The sequence below is a fragment of the Geotrypetes seraphini genome, chromosome 3 (genome assembly GCF_902459505.1).
Source record: "Geotrypetes seraphini chromosome 3, aGeoSer1.1, whole genome shotgun sequence".
Lineage (NCBI taxonomy): Eukaryota > Metazoa > Chordata > Amphibia > Gymnophiona > Dermophiidae > Geotrypetes > Geotrypetes seraphini.
In genome coordinates this window covers 306788620-306808062 of record NC_047086.1, presented here as the reverse complement: position 1 = coordinate 306808062, position 19443 = coordinate 306788620, and the positions used below count along the sequence as shown (strand labels likewise).

Here is a 19443-nt window from a genome sequence, read left to right as displayed (position 1 = left end):
GGCGCCATTTATAAAATCAGGCCCTGAGGGAATAGCTGATAAATTTGTCTTGGAAGAATGAAGAACACATCCAGAAGACTATAAAATCAGCATCGAAGATTGATAAGCAGGCAGTCCAGTGTAAAAAGCTTTATGGGTAAGAAGTAGGATTTTATATAGTTGATGTTTGGAAAACTAATGCTGAGTTTTCAGAAGATGGGAGGGGGCATAACATTTTCTCTCCTCTTTGCACTGGTGATAAGTTTCACAGCAGTATTTTGAACTATCTGTAATCTGCAGAGAGAATAGAGAGGAGCACCAGCCAAGAATGAATTGCAGTAGTCCAAATGATTCAAAATCAAGGCACTTAATAAGATCTTCAGGGCCAATGAATCAAAGGAAGATCTTATGGACCTTATTTCTTAGTGTGAGCTAAAAGTTCTCTGAACAGTGAAAAATAAAAGGTTCCTAAGAGAGAGAGCTATCAATAAGAATACCAAGTAACAAGATATAGTTTCTCACAGGAATTGGTGTCAAATTCAAGATGGGCTGCGAGGAGAGCCATAGTGCTTCAGACTTTATGGGATTAAAACTAGCTGAGCAGAAATCTCAGTGAATGAACTAGACACATGGATGAAAGGATCCCAGGAATGGTGCACTATTAAAAGCTGGAAGTCTTCTGTGTAAAAATAGGGAATAAAACCTAAGTAATGAGTGACAGTTGCCAAGGGAACCAGAAAAACATTAAATATAATAGGAGTTGGCACAGAGCATTATGGGACACTTGAGAGAAGAGAAGTAGTACCGGAAAGAGAATGGGAAAAAGATACATGTAGTGTCTGACAGGAAAAGTAAGAGTGAAACCAGTTGAGCGCTATATCGTTAATACCAGTCACAGATATGTGATCAAGAAGTAAAGAGTGATTGACACACATAAAAAAGTTAAAAATGTTTTATTTAGTGGAATACTGGAAAAAGAGAGTTTGGGCTGAAAGGAAAATTTATAATGTATCTGAAACTTATCCAGGGAAGGTTTTGTGCTGCCACTGTGATACGAGACTGATTTTGTTTTACTTACTAGCAGTGGAGTAGCCAGAGAGCCAATTGTGGGTGGGCCTACATCACCTCACCTATCCCTTTCCCCCATTCCTACTCACCCCCAGCCAGTGCAGAAGCCTCTCTCTTTCCTTCCCCACCCCTAGCCCATGCATCCTTTCTCTTTCCCTCCCTCCGTCCAGGGCAGGATTAACCAATAGGCCAAGTAGGCATGTTCCTAGGGCCCGAAATGGTCGGGGGGGCCCGATGAAGGAGGGCATCAACATTGTTTCTTCCAAACGGCGATGGGCCCCTCCAGCTTCGATCGGCAACATGGGCCCCCCCCGATCGGCAATGCAGACCCCACCCTGATCGGCAACGCCCCCCCCCCAATTGACAGAAAGTAAAACAAGCAAGCAATGCGGGTAAGAAAGTCAATGGGAACTGTAATTGTGCAAGCAATACTGCTTGCTCAAAGCTTCCCTCTGACTCAGCTTCCTGCTTCCGCCTGGGCGCATGGTGGGGTGGGGTGGGGCAGGGGGCCCAGTGTACTTGGGTGCCTAGGGGCCCTCGATGAATTAATCCTGCCTTGCCTCCGTCCCTTCCTACCCATCCTCAGCCAGTGCAGCAGCCTCTCTCTCTCCCTCCCCACCCCTAGTCCATGCAGCCTTTCTCTTTCCCTCCCTCCCTTCCTACCCATCCCCAGCCAGTGCAGCAGCCTCTCTTTTTCCCTCCCCTCCCCACCCCTAGCCCATGTACCCTTTTTCTTTCCCTCCCTTCCCACTTCCCCAACCCATGCAGCATTTCTTCTTACAGAGTCCCAATTAGATGTATATAATTTTTTAAATTAGAATGATTAAACTTGGGTCTTCATATATCACTCTTACAGCAGTTCTCTTCAGATTGCTGGCAGTCATTCCTAAAATCTGCCGGTGGCTGACCCAGAAGCCTTCCCTCTGACGCAAAACACAAACATGTCATAGAGAAGGCTTCCACGTCAGCCTCCGGCAGCGCCCCTGCTTACTAGGGAGCCTGATTTTCCCAAATCAAGCCTGGCCCGTTTGGGTTTCAGCTGGTTGATCACATCCATTAGCAATCCAGAGATAAATAAACTAAACTAAACTAAACTAAACCTTAGGTTTGTATACCGCGCCATCTCAGCAAGCGTAGAGCTCGGCACGGTTTACAGAGTTAGGATAGAAAGGAACTCCAATGAAGGGTTAAAGGAAAGGAACTAAGAGGGTAGAGAGGGGCCACGGTACGATAGAGCGGGAGGTATTAGATTTTTGAGAAGAGCCAAGTTTTCAGGTGTTTGCGGAAAAGTTGGAGGGAGCTGGAATTTCTGAGCGGGGATGTGAGATTATTCCAGAGTTCTGTGGTTCTAAAGGGGAGGGATGTTCCTAGTTTTCCTGCGCGGGATATGCCTTTTGTAGAAGGGAAAGATAGTTTTAATTTTTGGGAGGATCTGGCGGAATTAGGGTTTGAGGAATTCCAAAAGAGTGGAATAACGGGAGGGAGGATGCCGTGATATACAATGCTGGGTCATGTTCAGGTACAAGTTTCAAGTTTATTAGGTGTTTATATATTGCCTATCAAGGTATCTATGCGGTTTTAAAACCAGGTACTCAAGCATTTTCCTTATCTGTCCCAGTGGGCTCACAATCTATCTAACTTGGGCTATGGTACTGGCATTGAATATCCAGGTATGTGGAGATGGACATTCAGCCTTAACTGGTTGTGAGCCCACTAGGGGCAGAGAAAGCACCTGCATATAATATTTGTAAACCACTTGGATTGTACCATAGAAAGGCAGTATATCAAATCCCTTTACCCTTAAGTTAAACTTGATAAAGACAGCTTTTTTTATGTGGTTAGTTTAATTTAACTGGTTAAGGTTGAATATTGGCACTTAAGCAGTTAAATGCCGACTATGCCCCAACTCCACCCTAGATTGCCCACAGAATGGTGGGTTTCATTTTGACCAGTTAGGGCTGATATTTGGCTACACTATCTGGTTAAGTGCCACTGAATATCAATGAATAGCCCTTCACAGGCAGAAGCCTCTGCTGCTTTGAATAGCAACTTTCCAGTAAATAGGGATAGACTGGGAACCCACCCCTGAAAAATATGTTACATGCATGTGGGGAATTAAAAAAAAAAACTATTTTGTGTTGTGCGGTCAAAGTAAATCACATATCATATAAAAATGTTTGGAATATAGGGGCTCATAATCAAACATCCAGACGTCCAAAAACCCGCTTAAGTCAAAACTTGGACATCCTAATAGCCTAGATGTTCATGTGCTGATTTTCAAAACCAACTTTCTAGACATCCAACAGGACTTTTAGGCCGCTCTGCATCCAGAGCTCAAAGGGGCCAGTTGGGAGGCGTGCTATGGGTGGGCATCAGGAGGTCTTAGACCTGGATGTCCTGCAGTGATAATCAAAACTTTCTCAGGATGCCCTAGAGGAAACTAGACACCCAGAGTTAGCCCTGTTTTAGATGTGTCTTAAGTGTCCCACGGATGCCCAAACTGACTAGTCGACCACTGCATGCATTAAGATATGATCCACACACAAACACACACACACACATTCCCCTAATGCTCACAGATCTCCTGGCACCCCTCCCCCCAAAAAAAATAATTATATTTTGAGGGTTCATACCTCTCTGTAGAACAGCAGCATCTGGTATGGGAAAGCCTAGTAGAGCATCACACAGGTATCTTAAGTAGCCTGTTGGATGTGCTAGTGAACCAGAGAGAGGAAGACCCAGACCCAAAAGACACTCTAACTACTACATTTATGGTGGAAAGTGTGAGGCCTTCATTCTACCTTATTTCCATATAGATGCCATCTGCAGCATAAGGGCTATTGGGGTGGGAGACAGGTAGGAATAGTAGGTGTGGGGGGAGTTTTGGAGGGCTAACCCTAAATTATATGGGGGTTTTGGTGAGACATTCATGTGGCAGCCTTTATGTGAAGTTCACAGCAGTGCCCTGTAAGGTGCTCCACTGCTCTTTTGATATGTCTGTGTGGTCAGTCCATTATAATGCTGGTGTCTCCCAAATCCAAATGGTCTGCATTTGGACGCTTGCAGCTTGGATGCAGCTGTGGTTGAAAATGCTGCATAAAGTTAGATAAGTTAGATAAATTGTGAGCCCACCAGGACAAATAGGGAACATGCTTGAGTACCCAATTGTAAACTAACATAGTAACATAGTAGATGACGGCAGATAAAGACCCGAATGGTCCATCCAGTCTGCCCAACCTGATTCAATTTAAATTTTATTTTATTTTTTTTTAAAATTTTTCTTCTTAGCTATTTCTGGGCAAGAATCCAAAGCTTTACCCGGTACTGTGCTTGGGTTCCAACTGCCAAAATCTCTGTTAAGACTTACTCCAGCCCATCTACAACCTCCCAGCCACTGAAGCCCTCCCCTGCCCATCCTCCACCAAAAGGCCATACACAGACACAGACCTGCAAGTCTGCCCAGTACTGGCCTAGTTCAATATTTAATATTATTTTCTGATTCTAAATCTGAAACTGTTTAGATAACCTTGATAGGTATTATATAAATACCTAATTTTTAAAAAAAGTTTGACATTTTGTTGGCCAAGACATCCAAGTATGTGATTTTCGTGAAAAAAATGTGGATGTCCAGGACATTAAAAAATAGCTATTTTTCCATATCTGACTTTAGATGTCTAGTGGTTGCACAAAGTCAGAATCAGACACACTATTGAAAATGCCCCTCATAGCTTTTAAAGGAAATGGACTTCAGCAGGTTGCTGCAAGTTCTGTCTATTAGCTACATGATTGCTCAGAAGCTTGTATTATTTTGTTTGAGTATCTGGTATCTCTACTTCTCTACTATACGAGAAAAACACAAGAATGGCTTCTTATGCTATAGTTTTATATTCTTAGGGGAAATCCTGAGTTGTATAAATAGCCAAGTATCTGAAAATATTTGATTAACAGCATTTTTATCATGTATCCGAAGAGATTTAGGCCTCTTCCTGGAGATATTTGCATCCATTTTGCAGAGGCGTGTTCTTGTGTATGAATTGTTTCAATAAAGATAATTTAAATTGTGTGAACCATTGCTACAAAAGCCATAAACATGTTTGCAAATGTGAACTATGTTTTGTCTCAAGATATTTTATTTACTTTGAAGAAAGATAACATCTAAGATGATATTTCATTGATATCAACTAATTCACAAGAAATACAAATGGCTGAGAAAAAAAAAGTCTGTTTAATGAATTATATATAGAATGAATTTGAAGGTAATTTCTTACAATGTTTAAAAATGGTTACAATTTTTATTACTGCAGGTAAAGAAGGTTTTGCAGCAAGAAGGGTTTGACAGACAAAAGCGAGGCTACAGAGACATCAACGAAATTCATATCAACATGGATGACCCTTTATTTACAAAACAATGGTATTTGGTAAGAAACTCAATGTTATAAAGTTTATATCTGTTTGTAATAGATCTCTGTCCAGTTAGAGAATCCAGGCTTGACTGGTTAGCCCCGAACAGGCAATTTAACCAGTCAGGGGCTGTTTCCTGGCCAGTTAAATTGCTTTGAATATTGACCCACAAAGTTTTTGCTTAGTGCTATTCTGTAAATATGCACTTATTTTACAGGTAGCCATACACATAAGCAAAGTCTGAGCAGTGTGGATCTGACTCACTTAAATATGTATAAACTCACAGAGCGCTAGAAGTTACATGTATATCTCTGGCATTTAGAAGCAAGCTCTTACACAGGCTCTATGGCCGATAAAAGTGCTCACACCTAAATTATTCCACAATTATCTCGCAGCTTTGCTAGACTTCATTAAACTAAGGTTGAACTTAATATTCACTGGTCCTCAGCAGGCCACCACACGCTCGAAAACTCTCATTGTGCATGGCTTTACGCTCCCACTCGTCATTGGAACCAGCACGTATTTTTAATTTGCTTTCAGATAATTAATTATTAAATATAAATACTAAAAGTACTTAGCTTTTAGTAAGACGCTGTGCAGGGGGGATTTTTTCTTTACACCTTTAGGTGTCTTACTAAAAGCTAAGTACTTTTAGTATTTATATTTAATAATTAATTATCTGAAAGCAAATTAAAAATACGTGCTGGTTCCAATGACGAGTGGGAGCGTAAAGCCATGCACAATGAGAGTTTTCGAGCGTGTGGTGGCCCGCTGAGGACCAGTGAATATTAAGTTCAACCTTAGTTGAATGAAGTCTAGCAAGGCTGCGAGATAATTTCCCTCAGCTGAGTTTGGTATTATATAGTATCTTCATTCTAATACACTTTACTAAACCAGTGCTGGTGTTCACACCTAAATTATTGGCATATATTTTGTCAGGTACGCTAACATTGTATAAAGGAATGTAAGTGCTCTCTGGGCACTCTCACATATGTGCAGATCTCAGTGATAAATGACTAAATAGTTAAACACCACCATAAAAGGACTTTATAAAAAGTCTGTTTTTACTCTCATATAAATAAGTTGTGCATTTTATCATTTTATTATCAGTTTAAACCCTCAACCCAACTCCATTTCCATTAATTCTACCTTTGTAACATATTCTATGATTTTTTTTTTCTTTTGACTGTTTTGACCTGAAGAAAGCTAATTAAGAAATGCTGTTGGTTTAATAGAAACACATTCTTGGAACCCGTCTTGCACTAACTTTGGACATACCAAACTTTTCATGAATTATTTTCGAAACTGTACCTGCCAAGATGTCCATTTCTTCAGCTAATCGGGAAACTTTATTTCATCTGAAAAAATTTAATCCTTGACTTTCTTACACCTTTCTGTGGAAGTTGCTTCCACAGGCCGGTATGAAGGTCCGGTATGAAGGTCATCTTCAATGGATTCTTTACCCCACTTAAACTGCTTCCTCCAAACTTTTGCTTTGTAGGATGATGGCGTAGACTCACCATAAACTGCAGTCATGCATTCATGGATCTCCTTTGGATTTTTCCCTTCTTTTGTGAGAAATTTTATCACTGAACAGTGCTCCAAATCTAACTTGATTCGTATGAGGACTCTCATGACATCCTGTCTTTTGGAATGTTAGACTCGCACTGAGTAGCAACTGTGCATGAGTAACCTTGAGATATGTCACAACACGCACAGACTTGTTTCAACACACTTGCTACTTCCTTTCATACTCAGGTAGATAAATTATTCAATGCCCCTCATATCAGTTGCATGTATTGACTGGCACACAGGTGCATTCTCTTGCACCAGCCATTGACCCAGCATAAATGATCACACCCAACACCTAAGTGCTATTACAGAATTGGCACTAAAGGCCCAATTCTATATATGGCACCTAAGATGTAGACACAGACTAGTGCAAAATTAAGAGAAATTCTATAAAAGTTAGGTACACTTTATAGAATCACGCTTAGTGCTGGCTTAACAGCTTTAGGCAATGCTAAGCCTCCTAGTAGGCACATCATAGTTATGTCAGGGTCTTATTGGCCTAAATACCTGCATCTAAGTTAGGTGCTTTCCACTACCTAAGTCCAAACAAGTGCCTATATACAACGCACACCCATGATCCACCTCCTAACTACACCTACTTTGTGGTAGGCGCTTTGGCCTAGGCACCTACCTCAAAGTGGTAGGCGCCTACCAAGTTAGACACCTAACATCCAAATAAGTGCAATTTACGTCAATTATCGGTGCCTGTTAAGAATATTAAGCAATTAAGTTAAGCGTCTACATCGGCTAGGCACACCGATGTAGGTGCCTAACTTGGGTGCCATTTATTGAATGTCCCCGTAAATGCATCCCATTGTGATGCCTATTTCTTGACACCAAATTTTATGTTTTTAGTATTCAATTTGATGCACTAAATCAAGGGCAGTATCAATTGACTTTAACATGCAATTCTATTTCATAGTAATATCTGTACATTTGGAAGTGTAACTTTTAGATATTTGATGCTGATAATTAAATTCACTTATAAAGTTTGCAGTGGATGGAACCATATGAATGAATACTTTTTCAGATTTGGAGGGCCATAGAAAGCATAAATTCTTTATGTTTAAGCTACAGTGTTGGTTACTGTTAAGACATGTTATTTTACAACTGTCTCATGCTACTTTAACACAGGTCCCATTTTATGCAACGAGACCCAGTGCTTGATATTCAGCCAGTGGTGCTGAGTCTTGCTGACTGCTACCAGAAATCCAATGCCAGGCCACATCCAGGTTTTGGCATTGAATCTCGGGGTTCCTGGAGCCAGCTATACTACAGCTGACTAAGAGGGGGATTCATTAAAGGGCACTCAGTGCATTAGCACACACAAACCACTAAAGATACCCATTATATTCCTATGGGCGTCTTTAGTGGTTAGCACGTGCTAACATGTTTGCATACACAAATGCTATTGTGTGCGCTAACACGCTTAGCACCCTTTGATAAATCCCCCCTTAACTGAGATATTCAGCACTTAAACCAGTTATGGGACACTTTTTATGTGGTTAGCTGAGCCAGTTAAGTGCTGAACATTGGCACTTAATTGACTAAGTGCCGACTCTGCCCTGGAAAACCCTCAAAATAGCTGGTTTTGCTTTAAGTGCTAACTGGTTATTTATAGTAGCACTGACCAGTGAACTCAATATTACCAATTATCCCCAAACAGGCAATTTAACTAGCCAGGAGCCATTTCTGACTGGTTCCATCAATTTATCAACCCCCTTATTATTAATACACATAACCAATCATGGATTATTAACATGCATAACTAATACAGATTAACAACAACAAAAAAATAGCATATCTTAATGCTACCCCTTGTTGATAATAGTGAGGTAGTTTCTAAACTATGGCCCTTTATATTAAGCTGCAGTAGAGGTTTCTACCACAGCCTGGGGCGCTAAATGCTTCAACACTGATCCAACACTCTATGAGCGTTGGAGCAGTGTTGGAGTATTTAGCTCTCCAATCTGCGGTAGAAACCTCTACTGCGACTTATGTTAAGAGAATAATGCATGGCATTTGCTTCTTAATGTGAGTTATACAGCAAATCTGTGCATTATTTTCAAGTAATTCATGTTAGTTCAAGTTATTGTAAGCAACATTGAGATGCAAAGCATGCAAAACACTTTTTTTGAGGGGGAGGGGACAATATTCAAAATTAATGGCCAAGAGTGGTTCCTGGCAATTTAGATTACTTGTCCTGGGCTAATTGGGCATATTCAGGGGTTGATATTCAGCCAGTGGTGCTCAGCGTTGTGCTGACCACCAGTGTTATGCCTAGAAAATCAATGCCAGGCCATGCTTGGGTTCAAAAGAACATATAACATGAGAATTGTCATACTGGGACAGAACAAAGGTCCATCAAGTCCTGTATCCTGTTTTCAACAGTGGCCAGCCCAGGTCACAAGTACCAGGCAAGATCCCAAGGAGTAAAACAGATTTTAATCTGCTTATCCTAGGAATAAGCTATGAATTTCCCCAAGCCATCTCAATAATAGCTGTTAGGAAATTATTCAAACCTTTTTTTTAAACCCTGCTAAGCTAACAGCTTTCATCACATTTTCTGGCAATGAATTCCAGAGTTTAATTACATGTTGAGTGAAGAAAGCTCTAGCATTGAATTTCTAGGTTTATGGAGCTGGCTAAACTATAGGACTGGCTTTTATGCAGTGCTATTTATGTGGTTATATTGGCACTTACTCCTCCTTTTATGAAGCTGTATTAGGCTTTTTTATCACTGGCCATATTGGTAAAAACTCCAACACTCATAGAATTCCTATGAGCATCAGAACTAATACTGCCGAAGCCGGCGATAAAATAGCCTAAAGTGACTTTATAAAAGGGGGCCTTAATTAGCCAAGTATTGACTCTGCCCCCAGAATGCCCCAAAATAGCTGGTTATAAGTTAGGTGCTAACCATTTGTGCCACTGAAAATAAGCAGTTAGCCCTGGATAAGCAATTTAACTAGCCAGGAGCCATTTTTGGCCAGTTAAATGACTTTGAATATCAACCCTCTAAGTCTTTATTGCAGTTTAATAATTTCCCCTCTGAATTGCCAGAATTTTGGAGTAGGGACTTAGGGCTTTCTAGGATTACAGGTTTATGGAGAATGGTGTCATTCAGTCACTTTCTATATAATACATACTTCCAAGTGCTTGTGCTCAAATAGCAGGGGTTCTTTTAAATGCAGAATATTAGGGTATTAGGCCTTCTATTCTCTTATGCATCAATATGTATGTAGCAATCTTTAAGCCATTTTTTATAATATGTTCACAGTTTGAATGACTATGCAGAACACTGAAGGCTAATGTTAAATTCCATTTATAGGCACTACAATATGGCAGATTTTAGTATACAGTGAGCTGAGAGTTCATTGTAAACCCTTTGCCAGTATGGTATATTAAAGATGCTTTCAGTAGGCATTAAGAAGAGACATGCTAGATTTAGAAGTATTACTTTTCCTAGAAATTATAAAATGCATAATTATTATTTTGAATTGATTTGTTAGATCAACACAGGTCAAGCAGACGGGACGCCTGGACTCGATCTGAATGTAGCTGAAGCCTGGGAGTTGGGGTACACAGGGAAAGGAGTTACCATAGCAATTATGGATGATGGTAAGCAGTGCAGTATTTCTAATAAGAAATTCTTGCTTGTGAATCCAAGCTTTATACATTTTCCAAGGAAATATTTGGTTTAGTGAAAGCTGCTAAGGACACAAGAACATGCTCATATATGGAGCGTCAGCTATTAGACAAAAATTTATTTTATGCAGATAGATAGGTAGTGTTAAAGTATTTATGAAAAAAATGGGCTAGTTTCTACAAGTGGTGCTTAAAAAATTGTTGCAATAATAGTACTCAGTGCTAATCTATAAATAGCATTCAAAGGCCTTCTTTTACTAAGCTGTGGTAGAGGTTTCTACTGTGTCCCAGAGCGCTAAATGTTCCAACTCTGCTCCGATGCTAATAGGAATTCTATGAGCGTCGGATCAGCATTGGAGCATTCAGGCCCCGATTATATAAAGGGCACCTAAGTCATGCCTAAGGTTAGGCGTGCTTTAGGCATTCAATCTAAGTAGTTAATGAACCGATTAAAGGTCCCATGTTTAAAACTCGTGGCTAACAATAGTTGTGGGCATGGTTTGGGCATTGACTCAATTTGGGCATCCTTTGATTCATTTACATAACATTGAGCGACCTAGGGCATCCATATCATGCCTATATTGTATGCCTAAAAAGTTGTATGCCTAAACAGTGCTGAACTCTGCTGAACGCGATTCTACAAATGGCTAACGTAGGCACCTAAATGGTGCCTAACTTTAGACGCATTTTGCAGAATCAGGGCCTCAGTTCTCTAGACCAGTGTTTTTCAACCTTTTTTGGGCAAAGGCACACTTGTTTCATGAAAAAAATCACGAGGCACACCACCATTAGAAAATGTTAAAAAATTTAACTCTGTGCCTATATTGACTATATATAAAGTAATTCTCTTGACTAGGAATCAAATAAACACAAAGAAAGTATTTTATAATTACTTTATTATGAAATATTAAGTAAACAGAATAGTGAAAAATTATAAAATACTTTATTCAGTGCGAAACCTGGGCCTGTTTGGCTGAACACAAAGCTGATATTCTGGCTGGAATCGAAGAAAGACACACACGTAGCTCTTCGTCAACAGCTCTCAGTCTCTCTCTGTATTTGGTTTTTATATTATACAAAAATAGACAAATATACCCTCCATCCTTTTTATTAAACCACAAAAGCAGTTTTTAGCGCAGGGAGCTGCGCTGAATGCCCAGCGCTGCTCTTGACGCTCATAGGCTCCCTGCGCTAAAAACCACTATTGCGGTTTAGTAAAAGGTGACCATATTGTAAAATATAGACAGCAGATATAAATTCAGAACTGTGCATAGTAAGTGAAGGGAAGTTTTCATCTCTGGGAATTTACCCAGTTAACTATTAAGTTATTTGGGCAAATTCCTTTGAAAACTGTGGTAATACTGCCTCCACTTTGCTAAATTTAAAATAAAATCATTTTTCCTACCTTGTCTGGTGATTTCTGGTTGCACTTTCTTCTTCTGACTGTGCATCCAATCTTTCTTCCCTTCTATCAGCCTGTATGCTTTCTCTCCTCCACACCTCATTCCCTCCCCCAACTTTTTCTTCCTCTCTCCCTGACCTTTCTTTCTTTTTTTCTGTTTCTCTTCTTTCCTTCTGTTTCCCTGCCTGCCCCCTTTCTTTCTTTCTCCCTGCCGTTCCCCAAGCCACTGCCACTGCCGCTGCCATCGGGGAACAGGACCCACCAATGGATAACAGGCCCCAAAGCCGACGCCGACGCATGCTCTCCCTGACGTCAATTCTGCAATCGGAGAGGAAGTTCCGCCCAGCCAGGCAGCGATTGGCTGGCCCGAACTTCCTCTCCGACTGCAGAATTGACGTCGGGGAGAAGAAGACTTATCGGCTCGATAGATTAGATCGCCAAGACAAAGTGAGTCCTGGGTGATCGACTCACTTTGCCTTGGCGAGCTACTGGCGCCCCTGCCTCGGGCCCCCTGTCAGCTCCGGGCCCCTGAATGCAGGACTGGTAGTACTATCCTGATGGCGGCCCTGCGGCACACCAGGCAACATCTCATGGCACACTAGTGTGCCGCGGAACAGCGGTTGAAAAACACTGCTCTAGGCCATGGTAGACCCCCATCACTCTAGGTTCAATAATCATGTTTATCAGTACTAGTCATGGTAGAAAAAGTCTCAGAAGTAAGGGAAGTTCTCACAGCATTCATCCATTTACCACCTTACAATCACTAACATAGAAACCTCTCCTTTAGGTACGCGGGGGAGGCGGGAGGGAGGTAAAGAAAATTGGCAGAGTTGGCCGGGACAGGAGACGGGAGAGATCCCTCCTGATTTGGCCCACCCCACCAGGCCATATGGCAAGCGCATTGGATGCCTGCAACAAGTGTGGGAGGGTGGGCGATGACCCGAATATAAGAAGAGACTCCCATTTTGGGGGCACTTTTTTGGCCCAAAAATCTCATCTTATATTTGAGTATATACGGTAATCTTTAGTGCATTTTATAGAATTAGGCTGAAAATGCTGAAATGTCATGGATTTTGACCAATTTCAAATGTCCAACACTAAGATATTCAATATTCAATCACCCAATCAAGATTTAGGGCCTGATCTGCAAATGTGCATCCCAATAGTAGGAGGCAGTAGGCATCCTACCGCTGTCTCTCAGCCAATTAGGACGCACACGTAAAAAAAAAAAAAAATAAGGGAAGGACACCTACATTGTAGGCATGCGTCAATCTATGGAGACGAATAGGGATGCTTAAGCATGCCCAAGGTGGGGTGTGGATGTGGTTTTGCCCAGAAGTGACCTTCGGCATGCTTAAGGATTCTGTCTCCATAGGTGTGAGGCGTGGCATCTTGTATATCATTCCTGCAGTTTTTTATTTTGTTCTTTAACATATATATTTCCCATATAAGGACTTTTAGAAAATACTGTAGCAGTTAGAGTTCTAAGAACTAACATGTATACTAGTGGAGGGGCATAATCGAAAGGGACGTCTAAGTCCATTTACGTCCATATCGTAAGTCGTCCAAAGTTAAAAAGAGCCTAAGACACATTTTCGAAAGATACGTCCAACTTTTTTTTACTGCCAATCTGATCATCCAAGCCACTAAATCGTCTATCTTTATACCACATTCCATCCAACATTCCGTCCAAGTCCAAATGCCTACAACATGCCCTGTCGGACATGGGAAGGGTCTGCAAAGTGATGGACTGCACACCCAGACATGCCACCTAAATAGTGGAGTACCTCATAGGGCACCGCTGCGAACTTCACAAAAAGGGTGCCATGGCTTCTACTCACTACAGCTCCCTTATAGGTGACGGTGAGCCCCCCAAACCACCTTCAGAATCCCCTAGACCCACTTATCTACCACCCCAATAGCCTGTATGGCTGCAGGAGCCTCTTATATGCCAGTAAAAAAGGCGGCTGCCTCTAAGGCGTCCGTTGAGATCAGCATCCTAAAGAGAATCAGATCCCTAATATATAATATGAAAATGCCTAAAGTAGATGTTTCAATTATACTGTATGTGAATATTCAGTGGGGATGCCTAAATAAATAATGTTGCTGAATGTACATATGGTTTGAAAATGTCTAAGGGACACTTTTACTAAGATGTGGTAAGCAGTTGCCCAATGAAATAGCACATGGTCAGAGTTGCCACGGTGGCATGGCTTTCAAACAGGATCCCCCTGATTATTTATCAACGCTTACTATACCATATTCTTCTACAAAACATCTTAGGTCTTTAAATGACTAAAGGATGGTTTTGCATGGCCCACGATTAGCGCAGTTAGATTCTACACGCAAGTGTGCTCTTTTTTTTTTTGTGCAGCACCATTTCACTGGAATAATCTACCTGTTTACTTACGTGCAGAAGCCTCAATTAAACTATTTAAAGTTCATTTGAAAACCTGACTTTTAGAGCAGGCATTTCCTGCTTCTTCATAACTAGATAATACAGGACTAATCCTTGGCATTCACCCATCTCGCTGAAATGTATATGCTTTTATTTCTTGTGATTTCCTTCTTTGCTATTCATAAATTGAAGTTCCTTTTCTATTGTTTTTTTTTCCGTTTGTTTTCAATATTGTAAACTGCACAGTTCTGTGCATCAGTTTGTAGTGCTATAGATAGTGAATAAATGAAATTAAACTACATATTCTGGATTGGCATGGAAATAGTTGGATTATGGTTGGAATTGGTCACTGCCCTCACTGTTACCATGTGGTAATTTGGGCGCTTAACAAGTGATAAGCGCAAAACCTTTGAAATGTTTCAAGTTATGCTTGCTATTTATGTAAATGTATAGATGTATAGGACCCAATATACATTTTTTATGCTCCTGTTAGGATCCATAATTTATACCTTAATTTCAACCAAACTTAGAAGCTGAAGTTTTCAGCTGATAATTCATCTTAATTAAAGAATATATATGTTATGCTTAAAATGTAGGCCTGTTTTCATTTGCCTAGATTTATGATTCTAATTAATGAGCCTACCATAAGATTCTATATAGAAACATGATGGCAGATAAAGGCCAAATGGCCCATCTAGTCTGCCCATCCGCAGTAACCATTATCTCTCTCTCTGAGAGATCCCACGTGCTTATCCCAAGGCCCTTTTGAATTCAGACACAGTCTCTGTCTCCACCACCTCTTCTGGGAGACTGTTCCATGCATCTACTACCCTTTCTGTAAAAAAGTATTTCCTTAGATTACTCCAGAGCCTATAACCTCTTAATTTCATCCTATGCCCTCTCATTGCAGAGTTTCCTTTCAAATTAAAGAGACTCGACTCATGTGCATTTACATCACGCCGGTATTTAAATATCTCTATCATTATCTCCCCTCTCCCGCCTTTCCTCCAAAGTATACAGATTGAAAACTTTAAGTCTGTCCCCATACACCTTATGATGAAGACCATGCACCATTTTAGTAGCCTTCATCTGGACCGACTCCATACTTTTTTATATCATTTTGAAGGTACGGCCTCCAGAATTGTACACAATATTCTAAATGAGGTTTCACCAGAGTCTTATACAGAGGCATTAATACCTCCTTCTTCCTACTGGCCATAGCTCTCTCTCTGCAACCTAGCATCCTTCTAGCTTTCAACGTCACCTTTTGAACCTGTTTGGCCACGTTAAGATGATCACATACAATCACACCCAAGTCCCGCTTTTCTGTTGTGCACATGAGTTCTTCACCCTATGCTGTGGCTAGAGTTGCGCAGGCAAATCTGTGTGTATTCTGATTTGCCCGCATAACTTAATTAGTTAACAAGACAATCAGCACTGATAATTGATAATTAACATGGAATTATTGGCACTAATTAGAATTTGCACGCATAGCTTTCTAAGCGTATTGTATGAAGTGGTGCACATAAATTCTAATGCACGGATCTCAAAAGGGGGCATGACCAGGGTAGGGGCATGGGCGGGTTGTGGGCATTCCTAAAAGTTAGCACACTGTTATAGAATACACTCGATTTTCATTGGCATAAATGGCCATGCCTACTTTTTTGTGGTGTGGATGGGTACTACACATATTCTATAAACCACACCTATCTGCAAATATGGTTTATAGAATAGCAATATGTGTGGATTGTTTCAGCACTGAATTTTTTAGGCAGCATAAATAGAATTTCTCCCTTAGTGCTAAGCTTATAAATATTTCTCCCTACTCTGTAACTGCCCCTCTTGCCACCTACAATTTATGCTCCTAAATTTAGGGGTTTAGTGAAATTAAGATTATAAATTTAGGCACCCAGGCCTAGTAAATTTTCAGAGACCACTTTAGGAACATAACTGTCAAAAGGGCCATTTTATTAAGAGGTGCTAAGAAATGAGCTGCCATATTTTAATGTGGGACTTTCCTGCACACTTAGGGCTCCTTTTACGAAGCTGCGTTAGCGGTTTAACGCGCGTAATAGCATGCGCCAATTTGCCGGTCGTGCTAACCACTACCGCTTCCTTTTGAGCAGGTGGTAGTTTTTTGGCTATTGCGGGGCTTAACCCGCGCTAAAAAGTTGCATGCGATAAAGCCGCTAACGCGGCTTCGTAAAAGGAGCCCTTAGAGGGAGATCCGATAAAAAATGCTCAGACAGGTAGGCACATGTCCACCTTTGAGCGACATTATTTATGTGCCCTTTATAAAATAAATGCATACAAATTAGTGCCTAAGTGCAGTGTTGCTATTTTGCATACCCATATCTCCATGCTCATATTTCCATGGAGAAGAGTGTGGCCAGTGGTTAGGGCTACAGCCTCAGCATCCTAAGATTGTGGGTTGAAACCCACTCTGCTCCTTGTGATCCTGAGCAAGTTACTTAATCACCCCATTGCCCCAGGTATATTAGATAGATTGTGAGTCCACTGGGACAGACAGGGAAAATGCTTGAGTACTTGGATAAATTTGTGTAAGCCATTCTGAGCTCCCCTGGGAGAATGGTATAGAAAAATGAATAAATAAACAAATACAGTGGTGCCTCACACAACGAACTTAATTGGTTCCAGGAGCAAGTTTGTTATGCGAAAAGTTCGTTATGTGAAACGCGTTTTCCCATAACAATACATGTTAAAAAAAATAATTCGTTCTGTAGCATAAAATATGCTAAGATGACATAAAAAAAGATAAATTTATCTTGTTAGAGCTGGTGTTAGACACAACTGGGGACTGCAAAGTCCAGGCAGAGGCTTACGGCTCTCTTTGACCAGGGGGGACAGTTGCCCTAGTTGCACTACCCTAACCCTATTCCTGCTATGTGTGACTGTGGTATTCTGTTAGCATGATATTTCTGTGTAGCATTCTATAATAATTTGGCTTATTCAATTTTCTTGATAGTAGAGGGGATATATGTGAAGGGGAGGGGAGACAGGGGTTTTGTTGATCCTTGCTGTGTATTATAATCACCCCCCACATACTCCCCAGTACCTTTTTTAATTCCTCCCATCTTTCCCAGCCAGTGGCGTACAGGCCAGAAGCGCAGAGATCAGGAGCAATTCCTCTGCACGCCTGTGTGGGCCCATGCCGATCTCCGAATGGCTGCAGTTAGTTCTTGTGAGTCCCGTGAGAGCTGACTGCAGCCATTCAGAGATCAGCGCAGGCCCAGGCAGTAGCACAGAAGGCTTGCTCTTGATCTCTGCGCTTCTGGCTGGGAAATTTGCTAGACCACCAGTTACGAGTGAGCGGGTGAGATTAAAGTTGCAGCAGTGGTGGCTTTTTTAAAAAAATATGTGGCGGCGGGGGGAGGTTTAAAAATATGCGGTGGCGGCAGAGGCTTAAAAATATGCAGCAGCGGCGGCAGGGGGGTTTAAAATATGTAGCGCCACTGCACAGGGAGCCAGGTGGAGAGAGGGCAGTTAAGCGCAGTGCCTGCGCGGAAGGATGCAGCTCGGGCGACTTCGTTGTGTGAAACGAAGTTCGTTGTAGGAAGCAAGACATGAAGTTCGTTGTGCGCAGCGTTCGCTGTGCGAGGCGTTCGTTATGCGAGGCACCACTGTACTCTTGCTTTGACATGAGCGCATTGCTCATGATGACAAATGAGGACACTACAACATGGCGACTGCTACCAGGCAACTGAATTTTAGTGAACACCCTGATCCTGGCACAGCTCATCAGGAGGGCATGGCACAAGCTGCAGTAGTGATTTAATGAAAAGGGCCTCATACCCGAAGGAGGCAAGAGTACCTGCATCGTCTCACAGAACTATAGATTAACATGGGCACCGGTTCTGAAGGAGAGGGGTGATGATGCCATGACATGATGTCAGACATTTTCTTTTCCTCCGATGGTTATTTCACAGTGTTGATATGTATTTGTTCCTCAATCTGGGACAGTCAGAGGCGGGGGACCAGAAGAGGTTTCCAATTTAGAATCCATTAACTTGACTAATTTCCCAGAATCATCTCAGGAAGATATTACTACAAGGGCAACTCTTCAGGTTGCCCTTCTGATCGAACAGGAGAAAATTAATAAGTTGTATTTCTGGAGAAAAGATGTTCAGTTTTGTGGCCACCCAGTCTGGATTTTTCCAGATGTGATTAAGACTACTTGGCTGCTTCGAAAAAAGATTCTGAAATTGAAGGACAGGGTAAAAGGATTAGGGAAAATTTTCTTCCTTCAGTTCCCCTGTAAATGTGTGATAGCATTGAATTCTACAAGATACCCAGCTTAAAAGGTATTGATTGAAAAAGAAGCATCTATGGAGAGGTAATAAAGAGTGGATAATAGTTAAATTTTATAAAGTTTGGGGGTTGGAGGTAGGCTTAATTTTCTAAGTTTAAATTTTGTTCATTTAATATTTCAGCTACTTCTTTCCAATGATTTCTTTGTATTTCATGTAGGGCTCCTTTTACAAAGCCGTGGTAGCAGCTGCTGCTGTGGTAATCGTTCCGATGCCCATAAGGATGTAGTGGGCGTTGAATTGTTTGCCATAAGGCAGCCGCTACCGCTGCTTTGTAAAAGAGGGGGGGGGGGGGTTTAATGTGAAATATATATATATTATAAATGCAAATAAATAAAATAAATTTTTCTTTACCTTGTTTTGTCAGATTTGAAAGGAATTATCTAACATTTAGAAAACAAAACCCTGAAAACTTTCCTATTGCAGATGTTTATATTATCTAGGTGTTAACATTTTACTTTTCAGTTTATTTACATTTACATATCACAAAAATGGGGAGGGGAGAGGGGGGTATACTTGTTGAACTAAGGAATTCTATGAGCTACCGCCATGGCTGGCAATACAATCCACGGCTGGGTAATACAGTCCAGAGCTGGCAATAAAAAATGCCTAGAGAAAACAAACAAAAAAAAAACTCTGTGGAGTGA

General features: G+C 41.2%; 1 protein-coding gene across 1 annotated transcript in view; it reads left to right on the top strand.

Moving 5' to 3' along the window:
• The window catches only part of PCSK2 (proprotein convertase subtilisin/kexin type 2), a 284701-nt gene that overhangs the window by 140145 nt on the left and 125113 nt on the right, over nucleotides 1–19443 (top strand). Inside the window, exons 3-4 of the mRNA XM_033939434.1 lie at nucleotides 5352–5465; nucleotides 10533–10641. Coding sequence (XP_033795325.1) covers nucleotides 5352–5465; nucleotides 10533–10641 — 223 coding nt within the window. The remainder of the gene's footprint in view (nucleotides 1–5351; nucleotides 5466–10532; nucleotides 10642–19443) is intronic.